The sequence below is a fragment of the Hyalella azteca genome, unplaced genomic scaffold (genome assembly GCF_000764305.2).
Source record: "Hyalella azteca isolate HAZT.00-mixed unplaced genomic scaffold, Hazt_2.0.2 contig5386, whole genome shotgun sequence".
In the NCBI taxonomy this organism is placed as follows: domain Eukaryota; kingdom Metazoa; phylum Arthropoda; class Malacostraca; order Amphipoda; family Hyalellidae; genus Hyalella; species Hyalella azteca.
Genome location: NW_025935579.1, coordinates 1,660,575 through 1,688,381, shown reverse-complemented (window position 1 = coordinate 1,688,381; position 27,807 = coordinate 1,660,575). Strand labels below are relative to the sequence as shown.

The 27,807-nt window shown below is 38.7% G+C and overlaps 1 protein-coding gene across 1 annotated transcript; it reads left to right on the top strand.

Moving 5' to 3' along the window:
* The first annotated feature begins 63 nt into the window (after positions 1-63).
* On the top strand, positions 64-27,807 carry LOC108668930 (transmembrane protein 198). Its single transcript, XM_018156191.2, has 8 exons — positions 64-197; positions 18,266-18,473; positions 19,143-19,338; positions 19,640-19,880; positions 20,290-20,452; positions 20,839-21,001; positions 21,467-21,600; positions 24,142-27,807. Exons 3-8 carry the CDS (start codon positions 19,155-19,157, stop codon positions 24,751-24,753), a joined length of 1,497 nt encoding a protein of 498 aa, XP_018011680.1. The 5' UTR covers positions 64-197; positions 18,266-18,473; positions 19,143-19,154; the 3' UTR covers positions 24,754-27,807.

The following is a 27,807-nucleotide window of genomic DNA, read 5'->3' as shown; positions in this document are numbered from 1 at the left end:
GACTCAGACAACTACTACCTAGCTTCGACGTTCATGCTCTGTTGGTACAATTTGAACAGCTGAGAAATCAGCAGTGAATGCTTAGCTGTGACGGAGTGAGGAAGTGCGTGCTCGTCTCGTGTGCCACAAAGGGTGTAGGCAGTTTAAACCGACGCTTCTGCCACCTAAAATTCCTCTTCGTAGTTAAGACAGTGAAGGTAATTTTTCCAAAATTATTTTTATATGTATACTACTTGTTGCTGGTTATTTTAGCTTGTAATGCCTTGCAATAAATTGAATAGGTTCTAATGCAGTTCTCGCATCGCCTCCAAAGTCCAAGTCAGCCGACTCAACCTGGATACCGTTGTTGTCGGCATGCTATTGCGTTTGATAGATTTAATTACATTAGTCTACATATTTAAGGGTTGAAGCCTACGGATACGTTTTATGCTACGGTAAAATTTTTCATGAAAATGCCAACAGCAGACCCCAGCATGCCTTGATTGTTATTGTGTGCAGCGCCGATCAATAGGAAGCGTCGTTGCAGCTCTCATCGCGACGCTCTCTAGTAACTTTAGTCCTCTTACTCTCTGCAAAGCTCTCATCTCTCATCGCGCATCATCCAGTCGACCGCTCGTGTTTCTTACGAGCCACTCAAAAACAGCCGGGCGAAATCATCATATATTCGACAGTAATTATCCGAAAGTTTATTTACGGTACTTATTGTCTAATAAGCTTAGCCTACTACCGTAGTTGTTGACTAATAATTTTACCATAAAGGAAAGACAAATTGCTACTGTTATTTGCCGTCGTATAAATTAAGAAATACGTCCTGCTAACAAATTTGAATTAGAAGATTACATTATAATTCATGGAAGGTATATATTTCATAACGTTATTAACACGAAAGAAATTGCAGTTAGCTATGATCTTTTTATGCCGTCTCCTATTGATCAGCCTTAGGTTTGGTTCGCCTTCGCAGTCTTAAAAAGATAGCAATTCAGAAGTGCAATGCAAGCTTTATAAGTCTGTCCAATACATTTGTTATCCCACGTCTGTCGTTGAGAAATGCCGGCGCTCTGCCAAGTATGCAGCTTAGCTGCTATAGGGAACTACCATTGCAGCTCACGAGTCATAATAATCTTATAGAGGAGAACTTTTACTGGCGCTTAGCAGCTCTTTGTTCAACATTGTCCACTTCGGTGTGCTTGATTCGTTGCCACAGAAGTATGCCTTTTTGGTATACTGGTCGATTCTAATGTTTCCTGTTTGAGCGTGGAAACAAATGTGCATATAATCGGAGATTGATTACTAAAGCTCTATCTTTTCCTGTTTAGAAGGTAATCATGAAGCTAAATGGATTGAGAGGCAATTGAGGAAACTTCTTTACACTTTCACACTGGAAATAGAGAAGCAACTAGCGTGTTCAGATCTACTGTGCTGTTTGAAGATCATTGCAGACTATCCGACAAAACCTAAACGGACACAACTAATCGCTTATCTTTATCAATCTGCTAACTGAGACAAACGTTAATCTAACTGCGCTTCAATGCTAGTTTATCAGAAAATTTGGCCTAGTGTTGAAGCGTAGACATGAACGAGTTGCGCCACACGAGTTCAGTATTAGGGAAAAGTAGCTGAACTCTCCTAAGGGACGAAAATCAGAATTATTTTCGACCTTAATTTACGCAAATAGAAAAAAAATAATTATGTGACTCAATAATTTATACGCTTTACTCTAGGATTTGATTGAATTAGGAACGCATTAAGAAATTGAAGAGTTGGACGCTTCTATTGATTCGTTCGGGCATTACTCATCACTTCATTAATACCTCTGAGAGTTAATACTGTGAAATAAATTTTAACATGAGTTCACTTTAATATTTCTACTCATTGTTTGGTCGAGAAGATAGGCTTCAGGCTTACAGCTTACTAGTCAAGTCCGCGAATACAAATCCTTAAGAGGGTTTAGCTGGTAAGCTGTTGTGATCTATGCATATGCTGGCACTGTTTTAGAAGAAAGGCATGTTCCTCATGCTAGTGATAAAGCAGGATGGTTATTAACATAACCCTTCAAAGCTTTTGCTTTCTGTTATGTTATTATGACAATTTTCGTCGTTAGCAATGGTTCGAATGAATAATGAAGCGATCTTCGTTTTTTTATGATGTGGTATACCATGAAAGGCTTGCTAGTTTTTATCTGTACCACAAAGGATAAATAATGACTAATTTTTACCGTGTTCTCGTCCGGATATTTGCTTCTTTGATAATGACCAATTGAAATTAAATTAGTCATGTCAAGGAGACGTATCTATACGCCTCTTTGATATACGCCCTTTATAAATAATTTACGTAAACCGCTGTACTAAAGAAATGTGGTTTATATAGACTATCGCTTGCTCGTGGAGGTCAACCGCTGATAGCGCCGAGACCGGTGCGGCAGCCTGGGTCGGGAATGGGGCTTGTTTTACCGTTCAGTTGATCCTCCATTGTTTGATGTGCCACTTTGATCCCGCATTTCTGCGACCTCTTGCCAATGCATTGTTTAGACTGCTGTTTGCTTATTCCAAACCGCCATTTATTTTCTGAGTGGAATTGTAAAACTCTTTCATTTGCCCCCCGAAAGCTTGTGCGAACCTCGAAAGTTGTAAATTTTATAAGATTAGTCTATTCACGTGTTTATTTAGTTAAAAATGTCACGTTAGTGAACAATACTCCACTGGGTCGGTATTTTTGGTTATGATGAGCTTGCTGTTCTCATTTCAGTAAACATCTGTACAAGAGTATTCAAACAAGTTTGATTTCTCTTCAGACAAGCACTGAACTCACAAAATTTTACAATGGTATATATCCATATATATATAGAGAGAGATTGTCTCATTTTCTTGTGGTTTATAGCGAGAGGAAAGGGTTTGAACCATTGTTCATATTTATTCTTTTTGTAGCTATAAAACATCATTTGTTTCATATAATAATTTTATTGAAAAATTCACATTTTTTATATGACGGCTGATAGAAGACGTCGAATATTAACATCGGGTGGCCACTGTATAGTACCTTTTACGTCTACTGTAAAGTAGAAAATAAGCTACCAAAGTTGTATGAAATAGCAGATTGACATCGCTTAGTGACTGAGGGTTAGGGCGTACGGGTTAGTGACTTCTAACGCATCTCCGCTGAATGCATTCATTAACCGTGAACCTTATCGCGGCGTGTCTCACGCGCTTCCATGTTATGACCTTCGCTTAAAATAACACGTATGTCCTGCGCGAACTATCATTAATACGTCGTAGTCAATGAAGATGCACGAGGACACGTGAAGACCAAACCGAATCGTTTATCGATAACTCTAAAATTCGCACGTTACTCTCCCATATAACAGCCAAAGCCGACACATTCGCATATTTTCGGCGGTAGCGGAAATCCTCTGTATTTCGTTCTAATTTTTAGCATTAAGTACTGCTTCCAATGATTGGAATAAAATTAAAATGACAATCATATTTGAGAATCTTATGTTTCTGTGAACTTATTTATTTATGTTATGTGAACTTATTTTTGTTTCTGTTAACTTATTTTTTGTGTGTGTTCTTATAGATTATAGAACCTATAAGAAATTGCGTGCAATGTATAATTTTACAACAAGGCCCGACGATTTTGGTAAAAAAAATGCTCAGGGCGAATTTTGTGGTGAGTAATCCGATACTGGCCGCCAAGCTGCGTGTTTACTTGGCCTTCCTTCTAGCACGTAAATGAGTTTTCAAAGAAATTAAGCGTGACAAATTTTGTACATGCGGGCGATGTCTTGTGGTCGAGCTTCGTGCGCGGTCTTATTCATTCACCTTGTAGCTTCACACCAGCTACTAATTTAGCCGGCTAAAACTTTCGTCATTATTTGTCGAGAATGTTCGGTGGAAATGCTCACTGGATCAATTGGTTGCATTTAATTGCATGGGGTTGACGACGTCTTTTTTAAACGGTCCGTTATAATAGCGCTTAAATTATGAAAAAATCGTTAAAATTGATCACGCTTTTGTATTTTTATTGTTCCTGCTTTTATGCAGATTAAGCTTACTGTGCCCTTTATTGTGAGTCATCTTAATTTAATTTTAATGTAAGAAGTATAATTCTTAGTTTTTCTGAACATCGGCCAAAAAGGTTAAAGAACAGCATTAAGGTACTGTGACGAGGCACTCAAGCTTCAGGTCAGCCACCGCAACCCGAGCTCAGTCAATCACCAGGTTAAACAGCTGGTCGGCGCATATTCCGGTATTGGTGACCCACGAGATCTTCAAGATGGATCATGGAGTCGTTTTAAAGTGAAAAGTATTCTGAGCCTCAACCATTTTATCGGCAGTAATTCTCACACTTCCCTGTTATATGTGTATTTTTATTTATATTAATTTGGTGTAATTCCTCAATCTTGTCTTTAGATTGATGATTGATAACCATATTTTGTTAATGTATGAAGAAAGTTTAGCACCAGACTTTGAACGTCTTGTTTGATATGCTTTCATAATGATTATTATAAGATTCAAAAGACTATTGACACCACATAATAAGCTGCAAATCCCAATGTGATCGGTTGCCAAGTATTCAGGCGTGTCGTGATCGCTGTAATACCCGAAGGGTAATATAGCTAAATGAGCATAGCCTGCTTTATCCCCGCTGCTATGAAGACCTTCAGGCCTCGAGGCTGGAGTACTCAGGAAGCTCCCTTGCCCCCAGGCTGGCTCCTCGGACGTCTGTTTCTTTGACCACCGTGGGAAGTTGTCGTTTCTTTGAAGAATGGAGATTGAAGACTGCAGGATTTCATGTAATTGATATTACCTTCCACTTGATAATGAATGGTCGTTATGTATCTTATCGAATATGAATTGTATTCCTTCTGTCGGTAAATACCATAATATAATTGGGAAAATTTTCTTTGTTTAGTCTTGGCTCATGTTGTATAGCTCCCGCTTTGTTAGCGAGCTGGTGTCTGCCAATGATGACGTGTTTCCAGCGCACATTTTGAGTATATGATGGTTAAAAGGCAGCTAGTGTTGGGCTGGTGGTAATCTTATCTCTCTAAGTGCCTTTGTTTATTGCTTTCTTGTAAAACATGCTCTCTAAAAATCATCTGTGTGTCGATTTGGGTACTCCTATTGTTTCTTACAGTATTTAGCGAAATATACAGTATATACGTGTATAGTCCAATAATACATAGTATGCAATAATTGACAATTCATAATTTTGCATGCAGGAAGCAGCAATATAACTCGATATAAGTTCTTGATCCTCTGCTGGTTTCTGGCAAAAATAGTTGATATCACTCATTATTTTTAATTTGAGTGTTCAATCGTTCAATGACACAAATTTGTATACATTTGCATGGCCTAAATTTCAAGTTTCCAGTAAAACTGGAAATTTAGACTAATGACGGAGTTGCGTCTATTGTTATCATCTTCTTAAAATATAACTGGTCAATTCCAATCTTGACGCCGCTGATGGGAAGGGGAAGCTGAAATGTGTTTAGTTGTATTTCTGAATAAATTAAAATAACGTAACTCAAGGTCACGTGGAGCAGATGCGATAGTTCGTCAAGAAGGGATAAGACTGGGATTACTAACAACGAATAAGATGTGCCTCCAAACTCGGCAGGAATTGGAATTGAAAACTCACTGCTACATATTTTTATTTAGTCCAAAAATTATTGCAAAATACTCCAACACACTTAACAAACTATTAAGTATTTTTTTACAATGTTTCATCAGAAAGGAAATTTGCTGTAAGTAAGAAAGATGATATAGTGATATTAATGTAGCGAGGGTATTGGCTAATTTTTGGAAATATGAACATTACCAATAGCACTAATCGAAGCAATATTATGCTGCTTGACATGTTTGAACTCGAGTGATACAAAAGCTTGATAAAATAATATTTTACTGGTGCATTGCGCGGTATGAAATTATTGCAGATTTGCCTGTTAATGCATTTTCCAATTTTTCCTCTAAATTGGTGCATCTTATCGTGCCTGACGGTTGGCAAGTCCATCAACGGCCGCGTTCTCGTCCCATTTCTTGAATGTTTCGAGTTCTTTGATTACACGCCGAAAATAATCATGTCTTGTTTCTATTTTTTTTACATTCTGCCGCGCGTCTTGTTTGGGCACATCTCCTATTGCCGTTTGTCGTGTCACACTGCCAATGAACTATGCCTACGCAATGTTCTGATGGCTGAATACCAGACATATTTGATCTGCCTTCTTCGCGTGGTTGTGAATGTTTCCATCCGTTGACCTTGGGTGCATGCAAGGTTCAGAGTGGTTGTTCGAACTTATTTTTTGCATCTGCCTCCTTATAAGGCGAAAATGTTGAAATTTAGTCATTTACAATTGTGATACCGCCGAAAGTAGTATTTTTTTCGATTAGACTTTAACAAGTGATGCTCATTAGTCTCAGTGGAACGAATTAAAGTTCCTGACAAAATTTGCTAACGAATAATTACATTTAGCCTCAATTTTTTTCACGGTATGATTGAGTTTCGTATAAATATATAGGTATTTAGGGACTGCTCGCTTTATGTGAGAAGCTACGGTCTCGCTGCTGAAACAATGTTTAACGTCACGATTAAAGTAATCCAATAAGTGTTAGTAGCCTGTTCATTTGCTTTTTCTCTTTTTTATATCTTATGTTTTCCTGGTTTCAATCAGCATTTTTTATGATGGGAACGATGCGCCTACATAATTCCAAACGGCTTACGTGCTCTTGCAAGACTACCGCCCTCGGGGAAACTCAGAACCGGATCCACTGTTAGTATAAAGATTTCGCGGGACCGAAGTCAGGCCGACATTTGAGTTAGGCTTCATGCTGTGGAATAGCTACATGCCGTCGTACTAAACGTCCCAGACCACGCCTGCGTGCGCCTAATCAAGATAACGATAACGAACAAATTTGATGATAAATACCATCGTCTTTTGTTCCGAGTGCTCCAATCTATGCTTTATGTCACAGAATTAATTTTTTTACTTGCACGTTTCCAATATTCAGAATATTTTTCAATATATTTTAGATAGTTTTTGCGCGTTTCTAAAAATTTAAAGCCGACGACTAGGTTGCTAAATTGCAGCATGAATCTTGGAAAAAATTTCAAATCATATTTGTTCATTTATTATCTATTTGAAAGTGGATTATTGGGTCGAAAGCATGTTTTTCATTGCTCGTTCAATTGTTCTTCATAATTTTTTGCTTGTGCGAGAATTAAATACCTATTCAACTTGTTTCTAAACGTGTTCATTCTTTCAATGAAATTGATTCCAAACTTTAAAACATGTTGAACTTCCAAGTTTAGAATTAATTTATCATTATGCCAAATTGAAGTCTAATTGCGTGCTATTCTATTAATTTTGTTATTTCGTATTTTTCACTGACAGAGAAAAATCTGGATCTCGATATAAATTGATTACTTTTTTGTCTCCCTTCCATGGGCAAAATCGATGGCTTATCAGCTCACAAGACAGGACATTTCATGGGCGCTATTCGTGGCGTCTCAGGATCAGTTCCTGTCTTGTCACGTCACCGGATAAAATATTTTGGTGCATTGGACGCACGTGTAATTATGTCAAATTTAGGACATGCTCGCGCTGCCTTCATAACATGATATCACGGCTGTGTGCCATAACTTACCCTGCATGATCGGCCTAAAACTTTACTGCAAAGCGCTTGTGCAACCTGCATTTACAGGTCAACGAGGCGCTGTACCGTTGGCTTTCATTTTGCACGATCGTTGCCTCATCTAACGCATGTCTGTTTGCCCTTTCAAAGTTCGCTCGCTCAGCGTTTACTACATTCGAGGCAAAAACATTTTGCTTGGGAAATCATCCGTTTGGTAAACCGAGTGAAGAAAAACTGACTGATGGAGAGAATATAAATTCTTTTCGTTCAGTCAATGATTTAATGGAAAACATTAACTTATTATTCGTTTTATATTCTTTAGATTCCATCAGAAAAATTCCTTTATCGTAGGGATTGTTTGTTTTTCATAGTTTCCTCAATTGAAATTTGCTTCCGTTTCACCAAGGCTGCGTGTCATCTTGTTCAAGGTTAGTACTCAGCAAGGTTATATTTTTCAGTGGCGTGTTGCAATGAAACAAAAGCGGAGGAGTTTTCGTACGGCACAACTTATTACTATCCCACATGAGCAGCTGATTGATTTGTATTTGTTGTACCATTTCTAATTTAAGTTTTTTACTATCACAATTGTAAGGACGTGTATAACTTCTGTTTGTTTCTGTAATCCATTAATTTCGATCGCCATAACCATAAAAGCGTTTACTTGCTGTTATTTTAACTTGAATGATATTTAATTGTAACCTACACGACGTCTCCTACGTCGAGTTACATCCACTTGCTGTGTAGGTGAGGCAAGAGACTGGAGCCAACGCACCCTCCTCCATCGCTGGCCTTTCCTAAGGATGCACATAATTGCTTCCGGTGTCTTCCTTCCTTCCTTTGTGTCGACTTCGCATTGCTAGCCTCATTAGTCTTACTTATATTCATATATTTGTCTGCAACTAACCATTCCCTTCTACTTTACGTTAGGTTTATTTTCAATTGTCTATTTGTTTAACTCGTGGTTTTATTTTCAATCACGTTCATGTTTTAAAATTGCCTCATAATTTATCTGATATGATACAAAATTTTGTCACTGTAATAATCACGCAAATGTGCATTTTTTATTGATTTTCTTTAGTTTATTCAATTTAACACCAACTTTATTGTGGTTGCTTGAGAACACAAGATAATTAGTGTTATAGTTATACCGATTTGTTCGTCTTCAATGTAACTTGCTTATCTTGTTTGTGGCACCAATGACATCGTTATCAATTAAATCGTCATCGTCTGTAATGAACTCCGAGTTTGCTGTGTATAATTGATTGCTTGGGCACTTTTTATTGAGTTTATCAACATTTCATTCCTGCGCATGTGAGCGAGTAAGTAAACCTAATGTGGTTTTTGCTAGCGCAATGCAAGGTCGTTTTGCGAGAAAACATTTTCACCTTTGGTTCAATGAAACCATTCGTATGAATTGGCCATAAAAATGTCAAGATTTAACTATTATAATGGGAATAGTTTGGAAACATTACTATAATACTTGTATTTTATGATATAACAGCATTTTAATGAAGTATTCTGATTACTGTTGAATACCTAAATGAAAATATTTTCTATCCCTTACTTGACACGATAAATTTGTTTACACTATAAATCACATTTTTGTCATTTATTTATCGCAGCTTTCTGTTTTTTTATCTTGGTCTATCATGGAGATCTAGGGATTATCTAAAGATACGTTAATTCTTCTGCTGTGTGTGACTGTAAAGTTTCTCATAGAAATTCTGGTTCTGGTGCTGGCTTTAGTATAAAGGGGTTTTTTAACACGTGCCTGCTCAAGCTGAAACCAGTTATTGATGTTTTCAAACCGCTTTATTGTTTATTTGAATGTTAAATTCAGATGCAAGTTGGCCACATTTGTTTTCTCTAGCGAGTGAAGCAATTAGGTGTATTTTTTTCGTTTTTTTGATTAATTTAATATTTTTCTAAAATCAAGAACAAAAAAATATTCCTTGAAAAACTGCCTAATTAACAGTTGAAGATTTATAGTAATCAAAGGACGAATTACCAATGAATAATTTAATATTTTCTATCATTTTGACTACACCATTCTCTTTTACCCACGAATATAATAATCAGCTTTAGTAGAAAAAATTATCTTGAACGTTCGATTCACTTTATGAAACATTTTATTTCTCATTTCTTATACAATTATATAAGAGAACTAACGACCTGTACTGATTTTTCTATAGCTGATAACAACGTTGTGCAAGGATCATTAAAAAAAGTTTTATTTTGTCAAAGTTTCCATTAAACAACTGCCAATTTGCTCCTATAGTGAACCTAGAAATTTCCAGAAAACATTCTTCCACTACTGAAATCGAGGAGGCTTAAACTCGTGCTTGTGTTGAATGAATAGTGACAAATAAATGGGAAATACTATCATTAGGGTCAAAGCTGCACACTGTGCTATTCTTGTTATATGTGAAATATTGTCATGCTTGTGTCTATGCTGCGCACAGTGCGTTGTACTTGAGGAACCTTCTTGTTGTAGTTTGTCCGCTGTTCTCCGGCTTCCGGATTCCTCGGTTATGCTTGGCGGTGCAGGGACCGTTGCTCCCGAGCATCAACAGCAGCCATGCGTCAATTTACCACATATTCAGTGTTAAGCAGCCACTGCATGTTGTATTTGTTTTACGACGAGAATGTTCCGTTGCTGCTTCAAGTTATGGTACATTGCGGTGTTTAGCAGTCGATGCAGTCTGCAGTTGTTAGGATCGCAATGTTCTTTTGCTTCTTCAAGTGGTGTTGGACTGAGGTGTTCGGCAGTCATTGCAGTATGCAGTACGATGGGAATGTCTTGTTGTTGCAAGTTTAGTTGCACTGCGGTGTGCAGCTGTAGTTTTCCGGCTGTTATGATCACAGAACTTACCTTGAGTGTCGAGTTTTCGAGGCAACCGTAACTTTCTGCTGCCGGTGGCTTTAGCTTTTTTGTGCTAGCGAGTTAGCGATCAAAATTATTCCACATTAAAAATATGTTTATATCATTATGCCTGGCATGCAAATTTGTGTTATTACATCATTTTAGCTGCGCATTAATTGTTTTCAATGCATGTTCATTTCTGAATTAATCTTAACTTAGGTTAGGTTTTAGCTTGTTCATGATATTAATGCCATTGTGTAGGAGCAGAAATGGGGCCGTTACGTCTTACAATATTGAAGGTCACGGAGATGACAGGCGTGCATGTAGCATCTTCCTGCTGCAGGTGTTGTCTCCGTTAACCTGTCACTGCGTTACCGTTATAACGAGTCTCATTGATATAACTTACATTCCTTTGTTAGGAAAAGAAAAAACTTGCTCCATAGACCTGGTATGCAACCGGGAGATCAGATGTAGATTGCATTCATTCTTAAATTCCTAGATTACAATTTTTTTCTACACAGACACAGTGCGATGTTTAGTGCGTTTTACAAGCCAGTGATTGAAACTAATCTAATCAATTTTTCTATTATTCTTTTGAATAAAATTTCTTACATTTATTAATGCATTTGTGAGCACATAACTCGTTCCGGGTCTATATATGGTTTTGAAATCACAATTTACAAGGTCTTCAGCCTTTGCGTCACGCGACGCAGCGTTCCGAACCTCCTCGCGTCTTTTCAACAATAAATTTCAGCGTTCAGCGCTTCTGTGTTCATTTCCGGCACCGTCTTCCCTCTGTCTTGTGAAATGGTGGCTCACGATGCAGCCACACGCGCGCTATGTGACCTGAGTACCTGGTTACCTTGCATGGTTACCTCGCCTGGTTACTCCGTGTTGAATAGCTTGTTGTGTAGTTGAATAATCTTACGATATAATTTCATTTTCAGTTCGATCTTGATGAATAATACAGTTTTGTCGTACACCTAAAATCATTCATGCTCAGGGGTCAGGAAACTTAATCAGAAGCTGGGAGCTCAAGCAGAAGTTTCATTGGTTTGTCGGATAAGAGGACCTTTTGTATTCTTAATGCCTTTTTATTGTTTGATCTTTGAACAGTTTTATATAACGTTGATAGTGTACACTTTAGCAGATATTGCTTCAATGAAATTTACCCTAAATGTCTTCTTAATTTTGCCCCTATCCATATATCGTTTTTAGTCTTAGATTCAATAATGGCTATAATGCCTATGATAGTCAGAGTGCTTCTCTAATGATATTCAGTACAGAAAAAACCTAAAGCCCCACCATTATGCCGGATATAGTTCACAAATATGTAAATTTAGTAAACTTGACAAGCTTTACCCGAGTTGTTGACGACGGTAATGGTTCATTGCAGTCACAGGGTCTACTTCGTCTTCAGCCTAAGATTGTCTAAAGGCTATCCTTGATAAAGTTTGGATTTTGGCATCGCAGTTCTGAGCCATTCTTATATTTCCACTCTAATGAATATGATAAATAGAGAAATAATATTAACCTTGGTGCAGTTTTCAGACGAACTCTTGCATGTGAGCAAGTTGTTTCGCAAGTAATTTGATGCATCCTGTCACTCGATGAAGCGTTGATCATAATGACTATCCTTGGAGTATCCTTGTGTGAACATTCTTCTTTACAGGGAACTGTCTCACAAGTCACTCCATTGCTCGGTAATAACGCAATGGTAGTTACAGTAAAGTAAATTTATTGTTCACTTTAATTGTTAAATTTGACCTCAAATACTACGATCTTTCATTTTCAAGTCTTAAAGTTAGCTTGACTGAATATGTACATATATAGGTACATATTTGAAAACTCTGGAAGCTCAAGCCCATACTTGAATCGATTTTCATGTCAATCTTTTCATCTTTGCTGAATAAAGTTATGTTATAGCAAAATGAACTGATTTCTCATTAATTGTTCTCTTGGTGCCGCACTCGACAACTAGCTCACTGTTGAATCAATGATAATCGAAGGATTAAGCAATCAGAATATACATCCCGTATTGCGTTAGAACTGATGCTGACGGAATAAGGATGTAATTAACTGCGCATCTGGCAGCAGCGGAGGTGGTGTGACAGCTATTGCCTGTTACGCGTCGTGGCGGCTCCGCTCTACAATTGTTTTGCGGCATTGCTTTCTTCACTTCGAAGTTGGTTCATCCGACTCGTACTATTATTTCAATAGAAGGGATCATCAACCAATCTTCATCACTCGTTTTTAACTCGGAGGATCAGCAACATGCGTAACTGACGTGGTTTTTCATGGTTTGTGATGCTTTGTTGCTCGCTCTGTAGTGGCTTTTACTTTGCGTTTTACGTATCTTGTGATAAGAAAAAGCCTCATTCATTTCTCTGGTGCTTGGTTTTCCAAATCAGTCTCAAATCGGTTAAGGTCGCAAGCAACGTTGGCTTCTATATAACTGCTTAATGAAGGTTACAGGCTTTCGGCCCAGTTTATTTTGTCGCAATTTTAAATTATGGTTGTTCAACTAATTGAAGTAGAATACATGTACGATGTACTTTACGGGGTGATTGTTTTCAGCTGAATTCTTTATTGATTGCGCTGCATCATCGAGTCCGTTGTGTACAACTTATATCTCAGTTTGTTATTAATTCCATCGATCAGGAATAAATTTGCACATGGAAGCCCGACGGCTGATTGGAGTTTGATTGAGACCGTGCTGAAAGATGGCTCGCTAAAAATTGAAGTTGACATGAACAAAGTACATTGGGAAACTTTAACAAAAGAACATTTTTTTTAAACGGGGGTTTACGGTTGAAATGATCCATTTCAGTAAGTTTATTGGTCTATTTGCATGCTTGTTTTTTTAATTTTATTGGAATATTTATGTTGAAATGTGCTCAATGATCTGCATTCCCACACATTCACTTTGGTTGCACGGCAGTGGTATGGTTGCGGTCTGGCAACGACCGAAAGCGGCTGCTGCCTCGTAGACGTGGTCGTTTTGCCCAGGCGCCTTCCACCCATCAATCAGCTCAACTTTCTCCCTTCTAAGACCTCGTGTCACGTTCGTTGCTTGTTATTATGATTTTTAACATGCCTTCTTTATTGATCTGGACATTTTTCGCCCATTTGAATGAAATAGTTATTCGTTGTCTTCATGTCAAAAAGCTGTGTGGCAGCTCTCGCTCATCTTTCGTGGAGTGGTTTTTCATTTCACTTAGAAATGAAATGAACATTCGGGTGGGAATCAGAAGTGCGTTTATGCCATTACACTTAAGAGGGAGATCAGTAATAGGACTTTCTCGGTTTGATTTTCGCTGGTATAAGTGGATGAGGCACATCCTGCAGCGATTACCTTGATAACTTGCACCCAATAACTTTCATTGCCCACAAACATGCTTCGATGGTTATTGTCGAAAGTTAATTGGCTTTTTAAGTTATTTTCTTGGGGTGCTATTCCATATATCAATTAATACATTACTTCACCGAATTTATTTGTACCTAACAGCCAGAATATTGAAAAAGATTTTGAATTCTGTTTCCTTCTTTATTATTATGGTTTCATTCTAACAATCTTACTTTTTACTAAATTATGTATTCTGTAATCGACCTATGCGGTGATTGATAATTTTTTTATTCATTTTTTGCGAGGCTTCACATAAACATTGCTTTGGAGTTCTATTCCCAGAACAAATTTGGTGTCTCAAGATTTCATTAAGGATACCTGATGGTTCAGAATTGAAAGTATTCGTCATTATATGCTCGCTAGGAATCCGCATCTATATTGTCGTCGTGATAGTAGAAGTAATTATTTTTGGCAACCGATTTGGATAACTATTATTATGCATCATTTTTACTTGTTATATGTTTTGACGCAGTTCTCCTTTGTCTGGCAGCCGTGCATACCAGACTACGTAGCATAGCTACTCATGTATGAGTCAGGGTGTCACCGGGAGCACCTCCCTTGCCTGAAATAGATTCGCGCGTCTTTGTAGTATCTGTCGATGTCCTTCGCTTGTTGGGCGGGCTGGAGATTCTCCAATACAGCCAGGCTGGTCAATGTTATTGAATATTTGAACATCAATCTATTTAATGGAAATAATTTTTTAATAATAATCTTTGAAAATTATTTGGAATGTTATTATCGAAATTACTTTTGAAATCCTATTATGATTTGTTGAAATAGTTTGTCATAATATTTCATAATAAATTAGTATGTAGAAGCCTAACCGTAGCCTAACTGCTCGAGATCATTTTTTTGCCGAGATTCTCTTTAAATTGAATCCAGTTTAAAAATAGGTCATTTTTAATTTCTCACTCATTAGAAAACGTCAAGTAATCTCTTGTTTTTAATTTTGCCGGAAATGATAATTTGAAATTTATTGAATTATCCATCCAACCCACCATACTTAGAAGCACGATGCCTGTTACACACAAGACCACGGTGTGTTGCTACATTCATTTCAGATACAACTGGCTTCAATCGCACGCTGTTCAACTTCAACTTTAAAAAAATATGTGCCTATGAAGAATATTCCATCTGTAAGATTTACCTCACGACTACATGGGATATATGCGCCGCAATAGGTACATGGGATTGCGGGGTAAATCCGAGGGGCAAATCGGTCTCATTACGGTGCGCAAAATGCTGGACAAGTTCCCTCTAGGGCTCCCTGGGGGAAATGAGCTGAGCCTGGCTTTGTTTCAGCCAGCTGTGCTACATTCCTGCCGCATTACAAAACTTTGTCCATTTCTGATATTTTTCTCTAACCTCATGATGCACTTACTGTGATCTTACCTTTATAGCTTTTGTTTATGCTCAAGTTAAGGAAACAAAGTGTGTAATGAAAAATGTTAGTAATTTTTGTACAACTAGAATTAAAGATCGGGATCAATTCCTGATGATCCGTGTCGACTGGTAAATATTTGACGAATGGCTTGCGTGCCGTGAAACTATTATAGCGAGCAATGGTTTATTTGATACAAATTAGAACGCTACTGCAACTACTGGCTACAACTTAACATATAACTGAACGTTTTACGCATGCCTTTTAGTACGCAAGAATGAAGAAGTTTTACTTTGTGTTACGCTCCTGCAATAGCACATATTGATCCGCATTTCAAGTTCAACTGATTTAGTTATCGCATTGAATTTTTCCAGTTTCAGTGCTCATTTCAACTCGCCTGCCATATCTTTGTTTCTCCACAGCTTGCCAATTCATCGCTTCTCCTTGCTGTGCCAAATCCGCTTTCCTTTCGGACTGCCAAGTCTTCGTCATGCCTAGCTGCCAATTTCTCATGCCAAGTTATATTATCATCTTAATCTGGCAAGTTCTCATATGATTTTTGCCTACCGAGTTCCCGAAAATCGACAAGTTCTAAATGGTCTCCGTGTGCCATATTCCTGTACCACCTTCCTGTTATCGCATCACACCAACCTGCCAACTTCTCGTGCCGCACAGCCCGCGGAGACGTCAAGTTCTATTGCCTACACCCTGGGGCGGAGGAGGCAGGATTGGTGGCGGAGAAGTGATCGGCGTGCGCAGCGGGTTGCGGGCCTTGACCTGATTGCCTGGTGACCCTGTCGCGCCGCAAGCCCTACTTGATTGCCACCGCCCACTCCCCGCTCTACGACCGCTCGATCTCGTCTTGGTTGCTTCCCTTGCCTTCCTTCTTTGTTCATACTTGCCCGCCCGCTGCACGCTCCTTTGCTCTGCGTTCACGTTCTTGTTTTGGTCACATTAAACGAGTCACTGTTACTCGTCGTTGTACCATAGTTTTACCATATTTTAAATGTATTTTTTCTTTCAGTACTTTTTATCGGAGACAGTCTGATATTATGTTAAATTGATATGGTATCTGATATCATGGTATAATCTTGCAAGCTTTCGCCCAAGATTGATAAGAAACCTTTATTTTGCAGTGATCGCGGGTCCAACGGAAGAAATCCTTTTCTGACTTCTTGTTTCGTTTTCTCCAGATTTAGTTCCCGTTTTTTTCTTACATTTTTTACATTTATAGCAACGTATTTATCAAAAATGAGCGTGAAATGAAAAGTAAATGTAAAATTTAATTAGCATGTTCATTTGCTTATGAGAAAATTTCCCTTCTACTTAACTATCATATAATAATCATTCTCATATGTCTATGAGATATTTTTCTCATCTTAACTTTAATTTCAGTTTTATTTGTGCGGAATAGATTGAATGTCGTGCTTACACATATAAAATGCTGGAAGTAATAAATCTTGAACTAAATCAAATATGTCGTATAAAGTCCGTAGATTTTTTCCGGCTGCTCATAGTTCTTAGAAAAAAAATTTTTTTAGTCGGTTGATGTTAAAAATATCGGAATACTCAGCCACTCCGTTTCCATTTATTTATCTTCATACTACCATTAAAAAATTATTTGCTCTCAATCACAAGCATTGTAGGTACTTTTTCTCTCTCAACATGGTAATATTCTAGCTGTGAATTTTATTTCAATAAAATCATGAAAACTTTTACTCAGATGAAGACTTTATCCTAGTTTTCTGGGGTTCATGTCATTTCCTTCATATCATTATAATTTAATACAGAATATTTCCTTATATGGTTGATGTTCTATCTCATCTAGTGCATTAGCTCTGACTGTTGCGCAATCATAAGACTTTTTATGTTGTAGTTCAGGTCTAATGTTGATAGCCATTAATGTTGATAGCAAGCCGCCGCCTACACGCAAGCTAACCCTCGAGGAGTAGAACTTAAAGGCTTTGTGAGTGGTGACCCAGAACTTGGAGCGATTGGTGTGTGGTGGCAGAAAACTTAGAGCGATTGGTGAGTGGTAACACAGAACTTAGAGCGATTGGTGAATGGTGACACAGAATTTAGAGCAATTGGTGAGTGGTGACACAGAACTTAGAGCGATTGATGAGTGGTGACACAGAACTTAGAGCGATGGGTGAGTGGTGACACAGAACTTAGAGCGATGGGTAAGTTGTGAAACAGAACTTAGAGCGATTGGTGTGTGGTGACACAGAACTTAGAGCGATTGGTGAGTGGTGACACAGAACTTAGAACGATTGCTGTATGGTGACACAGAACTTAGAGGGATTGGTAAGTGGTGACACAGAACTTAGAGCGATTGGTGAGTGGTGACACAGAACTTAGAACGATTGGTGTATGGTGACACAGAACTTAGAGGGATTGGTAAGTGGTGACACAGAACTTAGAGCGATTGGTAAGTGGTGACACAGAACTTGGAAGGATTGGTGAGTGGACTTTCGCTGTTTTTTAGTGCTCGTTAATAAGCTCTGGCATTTTTTTGCTCTGTCAACCGAAATTAAATCCGGTGTAACAGAACGTTTCGGAAAATGTATAAATTGAATTGGATAAACATTTGAAAAAAGCAAATGTATTATTTTATACACTATTAGCGACGCTCAATATTTCAGAATTAACAAAACGTCGTTACGTTGGACGATAGCGAATTAAATATATTTTCTGTCGTATACAAGGTTTGTCTGAAGTATAAAACTGTTCTTCCAGAAAACTTTGAAATCTTCGAATAAGAACCATTATACAACTAGATAGTTCAGTAAATTATTTGCGTTAGTGCATTTCCATTCTTTGTATATCTTCATTTGTACTAAATTTAAGGTTTCTAGACATGATATATCATTAGTTACGATATTAAATCTTAAAATGACACGATATGACAACACCCTCATGTAAGCCTATTTTGTTGTCACTGGTTGCAGCACTGAAATTTAATTGCTATTTTTCATCCGCAGATGTCGCACAAATCACCGCTTGATCTCCCTGGAAACTGACGTAGTGCGTCTGGTCGACGAACAACACCTTTTTCGCTCCAATGAAAGCCTTAGCATGAAATAGCTCCGCTGTTCAACTGACATGGACAGACCCTAACAGACCCTAACACGAGGCTGTTTATGATGTATTCTCACCTTCAACCTCAGTGACATCCAGCACTTGAGTTTTGTGAGTGAATATGAACGGCTATAAATGTTTGCTCAATAAACAATTGTTGAACATGCGGACAACTCCAAAAATATATTTATAATGTGCTGACACCACAAGTTTTATATTCTATTGTGATATTGTCTTGCTATATATGCTCAGTAAATAATTCGCTATAAACTTAGCAAAATTTAATGGCAACGGTACGTGACTTGCAACGCAATGTCGACTATATAGCGCTTAGGCCTGGTGTCTATGTTTGTGAAAAATTGTTAATGACAATTTTTTTGTTGCAATGAGTACGATTATATTGCCTCGTTACGGATGCTGAAGCCTCGTTACGGCTACTGAAGCCAAGTTACGGCTACTGAAGCCTCGTTACGGCTACTGAAGCCTCGTTACGGCTACTGAAGCCTCGTTACGGCTACTGAAGCCTTGTTACGGCTGCTGAAGCGTTCTACTTGTAATTTGAATACGGCTAATTTATGGTACTCCAATGCTGAAATTCGCGCTGCTTGAATAAACTGACTGACATTGTCGTCTAGGTTGTGCAATATAGGTACTCGTTTTCAATTATCATCGTAAATTTAAAATATTCTTATCATAATATGATGGCATTCTGTCGTCTTTTTTCGCATGGGTTGTAATATTTTAATCACAATTTTACACTACCAATATCAATATTCACAGCTGCACGAGAAGATGTGGGAGGAACAACTGCAGGCGGTCGGGGGGGAGGCTGCCTACCAGTGGGTTACATGGGGATCTCCCGGCAACTCGAGCGTCAGGAGCAAGTGTGACGCGCCCCTACAGTACGACTACCATATCGCCGTCGCCGTCAGCTGTGGCATGATGCTGCTTTTTGGCATCGTCTACAGTCTTTTTGGTCAGGCAGGGAGATACAAAATATGAAATATGCTTCCATGTTTTGAAGTTGGATTTTTTTCTGGAATCTAAGTTTATTGGCTAGAGAAACGAAAATTTTTACTGCAGGTGAATCAATGTCCGATAAATTCTGCTAATGTTATTAATATCATTAATATGCAAATTCAGTCAACTCGGAAAAGTCTTTCAGAATGCCATAATTTGCTAATTAGAGTCCTTACTGATATACCTGTTTATTAAACCTTGCCGAATGTTTTAATAAGCTCTAAGCTACCTGCTCTAACATTAACATTTGTTCACAGGTTATCGCTGCTTCAAAGCAGTCATGTTCCTGACGGGGTTCTTGTTTGGGTCTGTGGTGGTCTACTTGATATGTCTGAGCGAGTCTCTGCTGCCGGTGCTTGGTAACGCGGGTGTGTCGCTAGCAGCTGGCCTCATGTTCGGGCTCATCACGATGCTGGTGCAGTACGTGGGCCTCTTCATGACCGGCTTCCACACAGGGCTCTTCCTCGGGGTCGCTGTCATCGCAGCCGCTTACCCCTGGTAGGGATCAGGGTGTTCGCTCACAGTCTCATGTCGGATCATTTAGCTTTGGATCCCTAATTTAATTATACTTGCGTGAGGTGTTGTAGTATTTTCTTGGTAATGTACAATTTTGTCTCATATTTTAGAAAGATTTCGCGTGTTGATTATTTCGACATGCCGTTTCGATGTCAATCTTCAGTAATTACGGAAGATTGATACTACCACGTCAATCCACGTGGGATTAAAATACTAATGAAGCGTATTTTCTACCAAAAACTCGCGTAAAATTTTTACTTGATCGTTTTCCCTGTTTCTTGTTCCCCAGTTCTATTGAAATCCTAGTTTCTTTTAAAAAAATTCCCCTTAGTTACAGTTTAAAGTTAAAGTTATTGCTTACACTGGATGTTGAACTAATGTATTTGTGCAGGTGGGTTCCCAGCAGCGTTTGGGTGGTGGTAGGGCTGTTGCTGGGGTCGGGGCTGCTGCTGGCGGTGCTGACGCTGTATTTCCAGAAGGGCCTCACCATCCTGGGCACCGCCGTCAGCGGCGGGGCGCTTCTTGCCGCCACACTCGACTACTTCGTCGAGAAGGTCAGGCTGGTACTTGATTTAATGAGTCAACTATTGGCGGTATAACCACTTCTGAGGGAGCAGGGTTATTCTGCTTATTCTTATTTAAGGCTATTTTGGTACGTATGTAAATATATTGCATTTTGCGTTACCCAGGATAAAAGGACTTGATGCTTTTAAATTTGAAATGCAAGCGTTATTTCTCACTGTCTTCAATGGTCTTTTCATGTCGAAAATGATATAAATGGTCTTGACATTTTATTCAAATGCCACTCATACACTAACCTTCATTTTTCATTCAAACCTAAGTCCTACTTGGTAAAATTGAGTGCTAGTCAAATGACCGGCCAAACTAGCAAGCCTATAGAGTTTTCCAAACTTAATTAATGTTGAGCTTGTGATGACAGTTCGTGATGGTGACGTGGCTGGTGGAGCGTCTCATAGCGAGCCGTGAGAGCGAGGGCGTCTGTTGGTTCTCTTGGCTCATTTTGGGCGTCTGGCCGCTGATGGTCGTCGTAGGGGCGCTCACGCAGACCTGCATCACGGGCACTGGCATCTACCACGCACAATGTGAGCACTACTTTATGTCCTGTAAATTAATTGTTGTATATTTGCTTGTTGACCATGGCTTGAGTTTCTTAAATGATGGTCAATTCATTGGGCTTAAGCGAACAACATAATTTTTTGACCGAGGCAGATGGACGTCTTGCGTATATCTGATGCATATTAAAGTAAATGAATAAAGATGTTGCTCTTTCGTTAATTATTGGTTTTTATCGTGGTACCTGGTTTATTATCGTGGTTTATTACGGCACTTGACTTATTTGTATACTCATAACGAATATTACCACTTCACTTATCCCTTAATAATATTCTAATATTCCATAGTGGAGAGTTCTTTTTTGTGTCACTATATTTCACCCATCATTGTTTCATCCCAGATTACACGTCTACTTCAAGTATAATAACGGTATCTATCTTTTATTTACGGAAGTATCCTAAAAGATCTTTATTAACTCTCTTGACGCTGGGCAGTGGTACCGAGCAAGAATCCCCGCAACGTAAACACGCAGCGCGTCCGAAGTCGTGAAGCTCGTGCCGAAATCCGACAGAAGAAATACAGATACTTGTACCAAGTGCGCACCGCTCATGGAGACATCATAAGTCAGGTGAACCTGCCGGGCGGCGATCGTCGTCACTTGCCACTGACGGCTTCATCTTACTCTGACACGACCACGCTAGAACTTGACCCGCCTTTTACCATGTCCGAGACTTCAGTGGCTACAGATACCGAACATTCGGTCACGTCTGTCCTTGTCGAAGCGTCCAAACACTGCTCGCCTGCTCGGTAGCAGAAGTAAATATTGTCTTGAAAATAAATATTTTATGGTCGGTGCAGCTCTTCCGTTTAATTTCAAGCGAGCGATATCAATGTATTGTAAAACCACAACACGCAGTACGATCAATCGTTAACAAAACTGTTATTTTAACTTAACTCTAAAGTGTAGGAGACCATTTCCAATTTTAAGATGAAATCAGAATTATCACAGATAATAAAAATGTCATATCTTGGGAAAGAATAGGTTCTGTTTTCATGATTGAATCAACCCTTTATCAATGCTATGGTAATCAAAATGCCTTCCGATAGTGTATCGGAATAGATTAGTAGCATTGGTTATGCATTTATCTCGGTTCGTGTCTCACGAAAGTACCGTAAGATAGAATTTATTATGAAGAATGATCTCTAGAAGTTTTATTTATTAAGCTGTTCAGTTGAACAGTTTGCTCATGATCGAATTATTCGAAGTTAGCCGAAAAAATTCACATTAGGTAAGAGTGTGTCTGTATAATGAAAAATTTTATAGATATGAAATTTATTATTGAAAGATATATTGAGCATAATATTGGCGCACAATCGCTTGAATTTAGTGTGGTTTTAGTCCGCTATTAATTAGACAGGCCCCTCATACAGTACATATCACCGGGACCACCTGTGTACGATATCCGCCTGCCATGTGAATGGAATTGTTTTCCTTACGTGGATATTTTAGATGTGCTTCTCTGGTGCTATCACTCGCACAATAATGCTTAATTGTAAAGGCATTCTTCGAATTCACCTTGCTTCAAATAATCGATCTTTCATACACCATTTGCATTCACCTACTCATTGTCTATCTGAAATTACACGACATTACTGTCTTCGATTTCACTGTCATTCGAATGTTAGTGCAGTTTTGGTTTACGGTCAGAATAGTTTTTACTGAGTAAACCTGTGCTTGGCACTCGCTCTATGTCGATGCTCGCTACCACTGCCCTGGGCCAAGTGGGTGGGTGCCTGCAAGCTATAGGGATGCCTGAAGCTTGCCACGTCACTTAGTTGGGACATCACCACGACATCTCCATCATTATGACGTCCCCAACATCCTCATCATTCCTTGCCTGATGTCATCACTGGTACTGAAGATCAACATCACTTCATTTCATCTCATGTCGTCCTGCGGAGAGCTTGCGCCTGTTCTCTAATGCTCTCGTGCTTTTACTGCTGCATTCGCTGCAGCTTTTAGTGCTTTCTAAAGGTATGCTTTGATTTTTCTCGCTGTATGTAATTATACTGACGGCAAATATGCAGACTGTTGCTTGTGTAATTGTTTTGCAACCGTTTGAAATAGAATGAATTTGTGTTATCGTCGACTTCACTGATTTTCGTTCCGTTGAGATTGACTGAATTTTATGTTTAGTTACGATTTAAGACACGTCATATTAATCAATCATTAACCATTAATACTTTGTATTGGAAACTGCCAGACTCTCTGGAAACTGGCAAATGACGTCGAATGGATGCATTGTCATAGAGTATTAATTAACTTGTTCGTCTTTCTTCTGACCATATCCTTAAGGTAGTTTATATAGCGCTCAGTTCGGTGTAAGCTAGCAGAACTACTGCCACGACTTCTCTATTACTGTCTAGCATGCAAGTGCTAGTTATCTGCAGAGCTCTTAGCATTAAAAACCTCACAACAAAAAATCTCTGAGAGTAGAAAAGAATAGTCGAGCCAATTTGTAAATTAACGAACTATCGTCTTCTGTTATCGCATTTTTGTGGAACCTTGTATTCTTTCACATAACCGCGTTGCTTATAATTTTTTTTCTGCGAGTTGAAGTGTGTTTTTTCATGTAAAGCAGGTAGTTTTAGTAAGAGTTATTTGTGCATGTGCTTGTGTAATGCATTGCTCCGCTTTGAAAAACTTAACGTTGAATCGTCAAGCCAAAATTGCATATTCTGTACTATAAGGTTTCTATTTCAAAAGTTGATTTATGTAGATTGATGCGTATGTTTTTAGCTGCCCCGCGGTACAGAGCTTACAGATAAAATTTTTTTATATGAGATGGAAAATGTCTGATCTTGAGATAAATTTGTGTGTGAAGTTGCTTTGTTTAAACGCTGCCAATTTATTGTTACGCTGAAGAATTTCACAACATTTAATTATTTAATTCTTAGCAAATTTGTTCCAACATTGTCGAGACAACGTTTAGAGACCAACGTTCCACTGCTCGTATGGTGATGCGAGTTAAAAGTTTCTACGAGTTATCACAAATTACATTCGAGTTAACACGAATTACAAAGGTTTTAAGAATTATGTATGGTTTTTCATGTGTGTAGGACGATTTGAATTAATCGATAAAATATAGTAATAATTGCTTTGTTACAGGAGTACATACAGTCGCTGCAGCGGAAGGCTTATCCCGCGGCGTGTGACAACGGCACCTTGCAAAGCGACTCAACTCACACAACCATGCTGCCTCCCGACCACGCTCCTCTGGCTCCGCTTACTGAGAGTGAAGACGAGGGTGGCACGTCCTGCTCTAGAGATGGCACTGACTATCAGCAACAACGTAAAGGGCCTTCAGGCCAAACAAACATCAGCATTCACCCACATCCTCAGCAGTATCATCTTCAAAAGCAGCGATATCAGCAGCAATTTCAGCAACACTTCAAGCCGTGTGAACAGTATTCTCAGAGGGCCAGTCAATTGGAATATCCTGGTCCCTCCCGAGTGAGTGGCCCAGTCCACTATGGTCTTCATGACCATAGACGTGACCCAGCAGCTCCAGCATTCGAGTCCGCATCTCCTGAGGGCTCGCACTCTTCACAGTCTCCCGACGAGCACTACAGTGAGCTGCAGTATACTCCATCCCCTCATTCCTCATCCCCCGGCAACTGCAGGCACGTTTCCCACAGTCGATGTCAAAGCACCCCACCTCCTTCACCCCTGTCAGCTTCACCACCCTCTCCTCCAAGACCTCATTGTGTTCCCCGCTAGAAAGCGGCCGGAGATCAATAATGAGATGTTCAAGAGTTGCTCCTTCAATAGAAATTTCACATTGTTTCAGTATTGTTGTGGTATTCTGGAATCAGCCGGATACAAGGTTATTTTCTTTTATTAAATTAACGTGTGTAGGGCGTTTTTTCGTGCTCAATTAGAGCTCTATTGGGGAGAAATTAATGAAATGCATTAATATGTATTCGAATTTTCTAAAATCATGAGTCATCTAGAAGTGACTATGAATGTTGCTGTATTCCTGATGTGAAGTGTTTTAAACTTGGAGTGCTAATAAAAGGAATACATCGGTAGATGAGATACTTTAATTTTTTTTGACAGGACCTAAACCGTACGTTAAAAAAACATTTTTTTTCAGTTGCACTACTGCTATTATTCGTTTTGTTCTTAAAAACTTGCAGAAAAGTTTTTTCTTTGTTATTTTGATTTTTTTACGATTTAACAGATAATCAAAGATGATAAACTAGTAGGACAAAACGCTTACATGAATGCGAATCACGATTGAGTGCAGCTCGTATCGTCACATTGCCTTTGATGCAATTCTTTAAAAAGATCCATAATTAGATGATGCTCGAGCTGAAATTCATGATAAATCAAGTGTAATGTTTTGCATCGAGTACTCAATGTTTTAAGTCTAATATTTTTACAACTAAGGCAATTATCCTGTACCGTACTCTGTGTGTTTGAAATTCATCTACAATACCTGTATCGGTCAATGGTGGGTAAATGATTGTGATGCTTTTGTGAAGCGGAGATACATTATCGCCACTCATTTATAATTTGAAGCGCAGACATGCAGCGCGCATTACCAGAAATTATATGCTATTTTTATTTACACTGGAGAAATGTGATTCAAAATCGATTTATGTATTTATATCGACTTGAAGACTGATCGACTGTTAGATCTTTCGGCCACCTATATTAATTGTTAAATTTTGCTTAGGCCCCTTAACTTGAGCTCCGCGCATTGTTTTCCAGGCTATATTGCATTGTGATAAACTCAAACTTTGGGTTACGAGGCTTCTTGCGACTTTTTGTTGTGTTAATGAGTTCTTTGCGATGAAAAGCTGCTCAACTGTTGCACATAATTTTCAAGGATATGTACGCTCCTTGCCGCCGTCGTAAGAATAGATCCGTAAATTCGTTTTCCTTTCACCTAGTGACCCATCATTTGAATCTTCATGTTGTGTCGTTTTAAACTGACATAATGTTGGAAATGTGCTGTCGCTGAATGTGTGGTGGTATTTACGTGACACGCGTCTCTGTGTAGCTCTGGATTATATTTTTTGGATGTACATCTCGTAGCTGCTCAATCTTATTTAAACTTTAGGCGAGAATTAGCGAAATCACGATGCTGATCTCATTTTTTACATTATGTTTGTTGTAGATATGTGTTATCTTTGTTTAAATGTTTATTGAGGTCATCAAATATGTTTCTTGAATTTTTTGCCATACTAGCAGCATTTTCTGTTGCCAGGTAGCTTCCACTTTTTATTCTCAGAATTTTGAATTTTACCCAAAGCTACTCTATGTATAATGGAAGTCAAACAATTGCTATCCACGTCCTTGAGATTGTTTGGTTGGAACACACTGATTTGTGCCTAATATTTCTTTCCTGGAGTCATTTCTGACGAAGATGAAGCTAGACGATATCGCGATTGTGTTACATTTATTCGGTTCGCTGACAATAATTTGAAGCGGAGATGAAAGTGACAATAAGTTGTAAATCTTGCATAATAGTTTTCGCGGTGCATCCAACCTGAAATATCAGGTGAGATCTCAGACTCGATTGACAAGCTTAAGCCGTGCTACAAAATAAACAGATTTTTCAGAGAACTTTTAACTATGCCATTGTCGGTTCCAACTTCGTTGTTGTGCGATGATGAAAACAATACGAAAATTTGTTATTTGTAAATAAATTCAATCGGCATGCGAGGACTGAACGAGTCATTTTTGATCGTGTTACTGACCGTATTGCATGCCTGGATTTTCTATACAGTCGAGTGAATCCGTATCAGGATCCGGCGGACGACAAATTTCAGATTCCGTGAGCTGCCTACGTTATTGCTAGAACATGGATTGTCGACAGGTAAGTTGAATGTCGTTTTCAGCAACATGATTGGCATTAGGAATTACTGGTCAGGTGTTCGCTAATGTAAATTACTTTCAGTGGGTTTAAATTATTGCGATGACCGATGCATATTCATTCAAATCTACGGTGTCCCTAGATCTAAAAGGAGTTTTATGATCATTTGCATTGAATTTCGAGTTGAGAGGAGTCCAGCGTATGCACGCAAGCTACGCAAGGCATGCATGTTGACGTAGGGTTTCTTACAAATAAGAGTTCATGAAGTCCTGTGAGAATGTTATTCCGTGTGTGTACATATTTATATATATATTTATCTAATTAGGAATGATGTAGCTGCTTTCTATCTCCATGTCCAACCAAAATCGTCCATTTTGTAATGTTCATGATACAAATTTTAAAGTTTCTCTCGTCCGAATAATTTTGATGACTCTAAATTTCCCCGTTCTTGGAGCACTCTGCACACTTCTGTCAAAGACGATTATAAAAATTTCTTGGTTCATCTGCAAAACATTTGAAATCAAGTTTGGCTAGCATTTCTGAATTGTGGATTTATTCTTCGCATTATTGCAGCGGATAGAGTGCGTCCGGGGTACTTAATGATTCAGCTTCGAAGCTGATCACATGTTCATTTATGGATCGAACGCGTCACATAAATTGGAGATTTAAATTTTGAGGGATAAACAACGTGCAGCTTTGAAGACACGTTGTAGCGATGTCATACATCGTAGGCTTGAAAGGTCTTCAATGTCAGATATTTTGATGTGACCGGAAAGAATCAAACTCTTGGGCCACACGTGAACTGTAAATTTTGTGCTTTGGAATTGTTCAGTTATGATCTTGAGTGCGACTTGTAATGGCGAAACTGATTGCTCGTTTGAGCGGCGCTGAGTGTTCGAGCTGCTCACAACCAATGTGTTTCCACTTCCACTTAAAAAAGTAGAGTGCGG